This window comes from Solea senegalensis, linkage group LG8, assembly GCF_019176455.1.
Source record: "Solea senegalensis isolate Sse05_10M linkage group LG8, IFAPA_SoseM_1, whole genome shotgun sequence".
In the NCBI taxonomy this organism is placed as follows: domain Eukaryota; kingdom Metazoa; phylum Chordata; class Actinopteri; order Pleuronectiformes; family Soleidae; genus Solea; species Solea senegalensis.
The window spans coordinates 16031555-16041025 of record NC_058028.1 but is presented as its reverse complement, the minus strand read 5'-3'; the positions used below and the strand labels follow the sequence as shown (position 1 = coordinate 16041025).

The 9471-nt window shown below is 41.2% G+C and overlaps 1 protein-coding gene across 1 annotated transcript; it reads right to left on the bottom strand.

The window, feature by feature from the left end:
* Window positions 1–1136: 1136 nt before the first annotated feature.
* Window positions 1137–5874, bottom strand: tyr (tyrosinase). Its single transcript, XM_044031382.1, has 5 exons — window positions 4749–5874; window positions 3387–3603; window positions 2898–3045; window positions 1995–2176; window positions 1137–1902 (listed from the first exon to the last, which is right to left on the bottom strand). Exons 1-5 carry the CDS (start codon window positions 5574–5576, stop codon window positions 1655–1657), a joined length of 1623 nt encoding a protein of 540 aa, XP_043887317.1. The 5' UTR covers window positions 5577–5874; the 3' UTR covers window positions 1137–1654.
* Window positions 5875–9471: the final 3597 nt, after the last annotated feature.

Below are 9471 nucleotides of genomic sequence, written 5' to 3'. Positions count from 1 at the left end.
CTCTTGGGGAAAACATGGGGCTTCAGCTCGAGTGTGAGTGTTATAGGTGACTGACACTCAACAGGACGAAATAGAACCAAAATGGACATAAAAGGAAACTTTTTGAATATTTAAGTATTTAATGAACACAATTTTATTAACCTCAAGTCAATACTTTTTTGATTGTTGTTTATTATGTATTTATATTTCTTAAAGTTATTTTATGGTCAGTGCAAACCTCTTGTTGTAAAGAAAGAAAGGATGATTTCAGTTCAAATTTGGTAACAGTGACACACTTTTAGTAGCTTGTTATATATGCAAAGGTACAGGGTGTGGAATTTATTGCAATCTATCAACAGAAATGTAATGCAATATTTAATATAAGGCATGTAATAATTTCTTCAGTTCTGTTTACATTACCTTAGAAAAAGGCCCTTTATACAGTACTTCTTAGCTGTGCGTCATTTTCCAAAAGGTATTAATTTGGTTGCAGTATGCAATATGACCCCCAGATGCCACTAATCATACACACTGGACATTTAAGACTTTTTTAAATAATTTCTATCTCTATATTTCTTTTATGACTGAATAAAACAAACACAACCTATCCAAATGTAATTTGCTGCAACTATACGTACCATATTAAAAAAAAATAATCAAAGGCATTTCTATTTGTTTTTCGGGAGTGTCATTTTTTTTTATTCATTACATTTGAAATGATTGTTTGGCGGCGCAAAGCAACACCAACGTCAACATAACCTCCATAATCAACAGAGACAGAAATGAAATCATAGAGAAACATTTGTTCAAGTCTGATTTTATTGCAGCATGTACTCACGATTCACCTCTGTTGTCGTGATACATTTTCTGTGCCGCTTCAGCACCGAGGTCCACACATGAGAGTGTGTGTGTGACTTCATCTGTCTATTAACTGGACAGTTTATACATTTACAAAGACAGAGAAGTCTTTCTGCATGGAGTTTGGAGTTTGTGTTGTTGGTTTTCTCCGGGTTCTCCGGTTTCCTCCCACGGTTTCCTCTAAATTGACTGTAGGTGTGAGAGTGATAGTGGATGGTTGTTTGTTTCTGTGTGGTCCTGTGATGGACTGGCGACCTGTCCACGGTGTACCCCGCCTTTTGCCCTATGTCAGCTGGGATTGGCACCAGCAACCCTCATGTGGAGGATAAAGCAGTAGAAGATGGATGGGTGGAAGACAGAGAGGTGTGTATATTAATTCACACTTTTGATCAGTAGTTGCTTTATCAAATATTTCATAATGCTTTTTTTCTGCCACAGTTTGAAAGATGTAGCCTTTTCTTTGAGGGGTATTCAGTTCTCTTGAATCTAACTATATTCTTATATATCTTCTTTCTTATTTCGTACACATGTTCATATATGCCCTGTAAATAGAATAATGTGTTAAAAATGAGCAATAAATTAAAGAAGAATGTCAAGAAAAAGTGGCCATGGACAGGAGAACACATTTCTCTCTTAATTATTATCCATATAGAGCTGCTTAACACTGAAATAAGGACATAAAAGCTCTGGAAGACATTTCTTGAATGTGAATGTGTAAAATATCAGGGACATCTGATTTTTTTTTAACTTCCTGCTTCTTGCACCACAAATTAAATCCACTTCACCCCCACGATATGTGTTCCATTTTGAGTGTGTGTTACAGTGTAGTCTGGTACGAGGCCGAGCCTTCCTCTGAGCTACTCTGCAGCAGTGGCTGTCTCTCTCCATAGCTCGATGTCCTCTTCCTCCTCTGGTTCCGCTTCCACTTCCTCCTCATGGCGACAATTAACGCAGCGATGACTGAAGCGACCAGAGCCCCAAGGATCCCAGCTCCCAGCAGCCACTGCCAGATCTGCTGCGCTTGCTCAAGGTAAGGCGTCAGAACCTCCTGCATGAACCTCTGGCCTGTGGTCAGACAGTATAATAACACAATGTTAATCAAGGGGAATGTTGTAGTAACACTCGTTTAACTGACAAATGTGTTGTTTTGTACTTACCAGGGTCTAGCAGGTAGGCATACTCATATCCTAGAGCCTTGTTGGACAGGAAATAGTCCCCGTTTCTATAGAGGGGCATAAAGGGCACCATGTAGTAGCCATCATTGTGGCCAATGGGGGCATTTGCACGTGGGTAGCTGGTCCTGACAGGCTGGTGGGTCCTGAGCCATCGCTCAAAGATACTTGAAAAGAAATGGAAGCGACAGAGAAAGACAGATTTAGAAAGGAAAAGACAATGTAAAAATTATATAATGGATTTCTACAAAAGAGGCAATATAACACAAATATTTAAGTTGCAACAGAGAAATTTTCACATTTAAATTAAACGGTGGTTTGAAATAATGTACCCCCCCTCAGTCTCTTGTGAGTGTGTGATTGGCAGGTGGCAGGTGTGTGTGGTTGATAAAAGAATAGAATAGAAGAACCAGCTGACTGGTCCTTCACTGGAGGTTCCAGTATGAGAGGCTGGATCCTGGCAGCCATGATGGACTATATCCTTAAACCACTCACAGCTAAATAGGCAGCAGATGTCTTGCTTGTTTTTAATAAATCTTTAAAATGGTTTGTGTTGTGGTTGTCGTTAGTTTTCTCGCGAGCTGGGAAAAGGGAGCTGTCTCCTCTTTTCATTTTGCCCAGGCTTTCCCTTAGGCTTCCAAATAACATATCATTTAATTTCATTTAAGTGGGCAGTATCAATGAAAAATGCACTAAAGAAGGAAATAAAAAATATTACTATTGCTGGAAATTACATCCACTGTATTAGTTATTCTCTTGTTTCCTAGCTCACTGTTCTTTTCTCTATTATTACTGTTTTGTCTCCTTATTTCCTCCATCATTTATCTAGCTTTATGTTTATTTATTGAAGTGAAAAGAATTAGCCAGCAGGTTTGTGTGTCATCTCACCTATCGATGAAAGCGTGGTGCAGCAGAAAGATGGGGTCGTTGGCTGAACCCTGCACTGAGGACATGGAGCCGTTCATGAAGACGTGCAAGGCGTTGTGCATGGTGCTCTGGCCTGACATTGCCATACCTGTCTCTGGACTGGCAAAACCTACAGGGGACCCAGGAAAAAGAGGGATGAGATGGTGACACACAAGAAGAGATTGTATGTAAGTTCCATGTGGATGAAAAGGATGAGCAATTCAACTATAGGAACGTTTGGAGATATATTTGTGAAGATGCGGAGAAAGGGAAGATTAGCAAGGAAAACAGGTGAGAGGCAGAGATGGAAGTCAATTAAATGAATAAACAGACTGTTCAAATTTTAAAATTCAAAACAATCTTACATCTGTTACAGATGTACAGTTTATTGTATATATGTCTCTTATGTATGCAAAGAGGTGGCGACACAAACATGTCTTCCCAATTCTAAACCAAATCCCAGTCTCCTACCTTCTAGGACGTTTCTGAAGCTCATGTTGGTGAATCGGTCCATGGGCTCAGTCTCGTACTCAGGGAGGCCCACTGTGAATTCCACATCAGCTGTTGTGGGGAGTCTGGGGATGCGGTTTTGATCGTGGTTGCCAGGGTTACGCAACAGTGGACCCTCCCCAGTAGCATTACACAATGCTTCTCGATTGTTGTACTCCTCTGGCTGAGTGCAGATTACCTACACAGACACACACACACATGGAGTTCTGCTGACTGCTGACTGGTTTATTGAAATGCTTCACATATAAAAATAATGACATTAATGAGCTGTTCATTGGCTACTGAAATCACATACTTGTATTTGTTTAAATGTTGCTGCAGACCATAATATCCTGCTGTGTGTGTGATGTATTACAGCAAAACATGGTCTTTAAATGTAAAAACCAGTGACGTGGTACTCGAGTCCGGTCTCGAGACCGATTTCTGCTTTCTCGGACTCGTCTCGGACTTGTTCCTTCAAAGACTCGGTCTTGACTCGGACTCGGACCACAGTGGGAGTAGAAGGACTCGTAATTTCAGACCGAGTCCGCGAGACCAACGCATTTTTTTATGTTCATGTTATGTCCTAACTATGATTAAAAAAGTCAGGGTGGGCTTAACATGTTGATGACAGAGCAGCACTGTTGAAGCAGTTTATAAAAATAGGCAAAAGATGATGCATGTGGAAGGGATTTTTTTAATGATAGTAAAAGCATAGTCCATATTAAGACGTTAAGACTGCTCCTCTAAACATTTCCCAATCTAGCTTAGTCTGTAGGCCTAACTGTTGATTAGTAACTGGGGTGATACTAAATCATGAATATGAAAACTGACATGTTTTTATGGTCTTGGTCTCGACTCCTAAAGGACTCGGTCGCGACTCGGACTTGCTTCCTCAAAGACTTGGTCTTGACTCGGACTTGACTGTATTTGAAAACCAACGGACTTGGTCTCGACTCGGTCTCGACCCTTCAAAGACTCAGTCTTGACTCGGACTCTGCATAGGCGGTCTCGTCCCCATCACTGGTAAAAACCTTCAACCACAGATAAAATTAGACAAATGCATTGAGGAAAATAACATGTTAAAGCTAAATGTTCAACAAACAATGCAGAATAATGAGCTATTTTAGATACTCAAGGCCTTTTGAAAATGGACTTTTCTTCAGGGTAAATTCTTTTTTAAAAGGGTCATTTCTTTTGATTCACAGAACAAAGCAGATAAGCAGGCAAGTAACCTGCACCATGACATGGAAACAAAACAAGCCTTTGTTTTAGGGAGGAAATGAATTTTCCGGGTCTAGACATGTTTTCTTATACCTTTACTGTATGTTTTCAGACGCTTACCTTCCATGAGGAAAATACAGAACCAGGGCTGATGAGGTTGGGATTAAAGGAGCTGCGTCCCCCCATGAGAGCATCGGTGCACACCTGACAGGACTGGGCATCTCTCCAGTCCCAGTATGGAATGGTGAAGTTAAAATCTCCCGTCAGCTTCCTTATCTCATTTTCCCAGTGAAGCAGGAAGACTCTGTGCCATGGTAGAAAAGCTGAAGACTCATGGGCAAAGTCAATTTCTCTCCATACGTTGCCTGGACCTCCCAAGAAGGTATCACGGGACACATAGTAGTGCATCCAGACGAACAGGTCATAGGTGTTGATATCAGAGAACATGGGGTTCTCACCATTTTCACCCATCTCCGCTCTTGTTGCTGTGCTGATGACATAGTCACGACTAATGGTGTTTTTAGCCAGGTTCAGAAAAGAGATAACCTTCTGTTGTTCAGCGGTCGACATGGTCATGATGTTCCTGCGCACTGATTCCCTGTACTCTGCACAGTTTGAGCCCCAGTAACCAAATCTGCATTCTCCACAGTTAAAACCTCCGTAGTTTCCAGCACAACGACATGTGCGGTTAAAGAAAGCTAAAGGCCAACGTTCTCTGTCATCGATCCCTCTGTGTGGATACTGGGGCCCATCGGGCTCATCGGAGACCAACACCTCAGTGCAGAAACCACGGCCTGACAAGGCACCACAGGCCGAGCCGTCACCATCCCACACAGGGCAGCACTCTTTAGTCCGGAGTCCCTCTGAGTTTGCACACGGACGGGGGAATTGACAAAAAGAAGTCCCAACGAGCTGCAGCAGGAATAGAGATACACACAGGCTCCTCATGGTGAAATGTCAGAGCAACTCCAGTCTTAAATACAGTGAGTATGTGAACTCCTGCTGAAAAAAATTAACACAAGAGAACCTGGTTCACTAACTAAAAGTTACTCCTTAATGCACTGCAGGTACAGAAACACAGGACTGCGCACTAAAACAAATGTATGTTAGAAATAACTTTTCACACCTGAATCTTCTCATAAATAAGCAGTTAGTTGTTTTTTTTTTTTGGTGAAATCCCCTCTACACTACCATCCAGCCCTCTACTAAGTCTCCTTCTGCCCTCTCTCTCACTCTCTTCCACACAGCCAGTGGTCTCCTCTTTTCTCCCTAATCATTGAACTGTTTTAGGGGCTGTCCTCTGAAAAAGTGTGATCTCACACACACACACACACACATGCAAAACACAACTGTGCCTGGAGGTGTAGTTGAGCAAAGGTCAGCTGGTCTCAAGATAAAAATGAAAGAGGAGAATATTATCCTGAGCATGTGATGGAGTTTGGGCACACAAGCTTGTGTGTGTGTGTTTCACCCCCTTCCAGGAATGTATGCATGATGAAGTGAGTTTATGCTGATGAACAAGAAAAATAAAGAGATGTGAAATGAGTTTAACACATTTTATAAACCTAAATTTGGCATTGTGCTGCTGCAAATTTGCTAGTACTGTTCAACCAAACACCTTTGAATCATCAGCACTGGTCAGTCTCTTCAGTGGGTCCACAGTGATTGTTCTCATCCTTTATGAAGTTCTGTTTTTTCCCCATGGTGCATCAGAAAACATGGAAAATACTCTTACGATGAGCTGTCTGAAACAATCATGTAGAAAACACAACTTTCTCAATACATTTCTATGACTAAAACATAACTTGTATTTTAATTTTATTTGGTTGATAAATTAGTGAAAAGATGTCTTTTTTCATTTAAAATAAGGGAGTAAGAAGCAGAACGGCAGCGTTAAAGATTGTATTATTATGTCAATAGTTTTAAATAAATAATATTACTGTTTGGCTACATGACTGTGTGCTGGGGAAAAAACAAACTACAAATAAGTATCAACACTATTAACAGAGATTTAAAACATAAAAAGTCTGGAACTTTACAGATTTACAGAATATAAATCACTATGAGGATACTACAATAATACTACAATAATCAATAAAAATATATATTTTTAAAAAGGATACTACAATAACACTTTAGCTTTAAGACTTTGACAGGATTGTAATCATCTGTACTACAGCGTGACTGTCATGCACACTTTACAGGAATGTACAAAATGTGGGAACTACGACGAAAAGAGAGAGAAAGAGTGAGAAAGAGAGAGGTGGTATGGGGTGGGCTGTGCGTCGGCTCCTCTGGTTCAGTGTCTGCGCACAACGCGGGATCACAAGCCGGTCACATGCTGCCGCTGCCAGGCACGGGATGCAGCTTATCCTCGAGCAGGAACGCAAGCAGTGGGGCACACAGGAATGATGGTGGTCACAGGATAAACCTGTCCGCAGGGCTACACAAAAACACACAAACACACACAGTGTGTGTGTGTGTGTGTGTGTGTATTGGTTATTGCTGCCTCCTCTGGAGACCTCTTGTGGTAGCTATAAACACTCTCTAAGTCATAATGAGGCAGAACCACATTTCTCATTTCATTTACTGGGTCAGAGGTAAGGTATTAATGTAGTGAGCAACGTGTATACCTGTATGTGTATGTGTGTTCTGTTTCCTGTTTTATTTTGAAATAATTACCATAGCCTCTTGTTTCAGAGTCTGCTTCCTGTAAAGTTTCCCTGATTACCTGTCCCTCCACCTGTGTATTAAGTCTGCCTGTTTCCTGTGTCTGCTGCCAGTTCGTCTTGTCTGCAGACCAGTAAGTGAACCTTTTTTGTTCAAGACCAGTAAAAGCTGTTTTTTCTTCAACCTGAGACTGTCGAGTCGTGCTTTTGAGTCCACATCCAGTGTTTGTTCAGCCTGATAGCCCTAAGGATAATTTTTAATTCAAAGCTGTCTTTGAGAGGACCTGAAGAAAAAACATGAAGAAGTGCCCTACTGGCTGATGCTAATGCAAAATATAAATTAAAACACTGTATTGTTTCTGCAAAAAGTGATGCAGTGCCCTATAAGATGCAACTTTATTTCCTGTGGTCGTATCTTCCAATCAAAAAGGGAGCCGATGGTGTCCCAAAGGGTGTGCTTCGAGGAAATGAAATGATATTCAGTGCTGTACAGAAAATGCTCATGTCTATGATAGAAAGTGATAACCCCGATGGGATAAACTCAAGGTGCCTTTTTTAATTTAAAACTCATTCAGTGCCCTCTCATGCCCTTCCCAGTGAGAAAACCCTACGAGGTGCCCTGAGGTACAGTGGAAAGAAATCAGACATGCCTGCCTTAAGCATACTTGTGGCACCTGCCCCACTGGTGCACAGTTGGTGCCCTTTTAATATTCACCCCTGCTCTTCCGAATGCACGCCACTGACGTCAACCAAATTATGTTGAAAAGTATTAATAAAGTCAACTAAAACTCAAGTATTGTACTCTAATTAAGGAACACCACACACCACACATCACCAATATAAATTTAATAACAAGATAATGAAACATTCGCTCTGTTCTCTTCGTTTTATGAACAGTTCAGTTTCAGTAGGGCTTTTAAGTATTTTGTTGATATGTTTTATAGACTGAATGTGGTTCTCATTTGAGAGACATTAATGTAACACAGTCATCTTATTATAAGGTATAAATAAGACTTACTATCACTTGGTGATGCAGTGGCGAGCATTGTTACCTCACAGCAAGAAGGTCACTGGTTTGGATCCTGGAGTTTGTATGTTCTCCCTGTTTGTTTATGGTTTTCTCTGGATGGGCCCTGTGATGGACTGGTGACTTGTCCAGAGTGTCCTCTGCCTTTTGTCAGCTGGGATTGCAACCCTCATGTGAATGAATGAAGGAGACTTATTGGGTGATAGGGCATTTAAACATACTTTTTTTTATACAGCACAAACGTGTCAACAAAGCAGGAATCGCGAAACATGAGAGGAAATGTCTCCTAACTGACATCCCTAGTTCTCTGTTTTTGATTTTTTTTTCTGTATTTGTCCTACTTAGAGAGCGAACATTGCAGCCAAGTGACAACCCTGTAAATCAGCGGTGTCTATGGCAACCATGGGGATCTACTGTTATTCTGAAATGCCATTGAATAATTGATTTAACGAGTGTGACACTGACTGTTGTGCTTGTGATTTGCGGAGGAGTGTGCTAAAAATGTTACCCTATCGGTGTTTGTATGATGCACACTTCACAGATGCACCGAGTTTCACACACACACACACACACAGAGGGCAGGTATGCTTGTAGTCACTGTCGTGTCACTTTAATCTGATTTTCTTTTAAACAGAGGACCGGTGATGTGATGCACTCCACTGTGGCCCACTCTGGGTCACATTACTCACACACACAGCTGGATAACTGGAGGATTCTCTTCTATCATACCTTTCAATCCAATTCTCCAAGATTGGACACACTCTGCTCTATCACATTTAATTGACTCACCTCAGTCTCATCAATATTAATTCAATTATTGAGCTAAACTTTCAATCATTAATCTATTCCATGCCCTCTCTTAATGGATGAGTTGAATCCGTGGTTTGAGAATGAGCTGGTCCATTAGCTGATTCTTGTTTCATACAACAACGACAGGTTGCCATGGAAACGGCCAGCTTGTTCTGGCATTATTTGTCCTGAACCGCTCTATTTCAAGAACACGGTGAGTTTGTTTGTGAGCTTTTGATTGTCTGTGTGACTGAACAAGGGCATTTTTAGGACGACCGTGTTGCCAACTGTGGGACACCTGCCGATTTAAGTTTGAAGATGGGGCATACGGGCAGGTGAATGATTATGCTTCATCTGA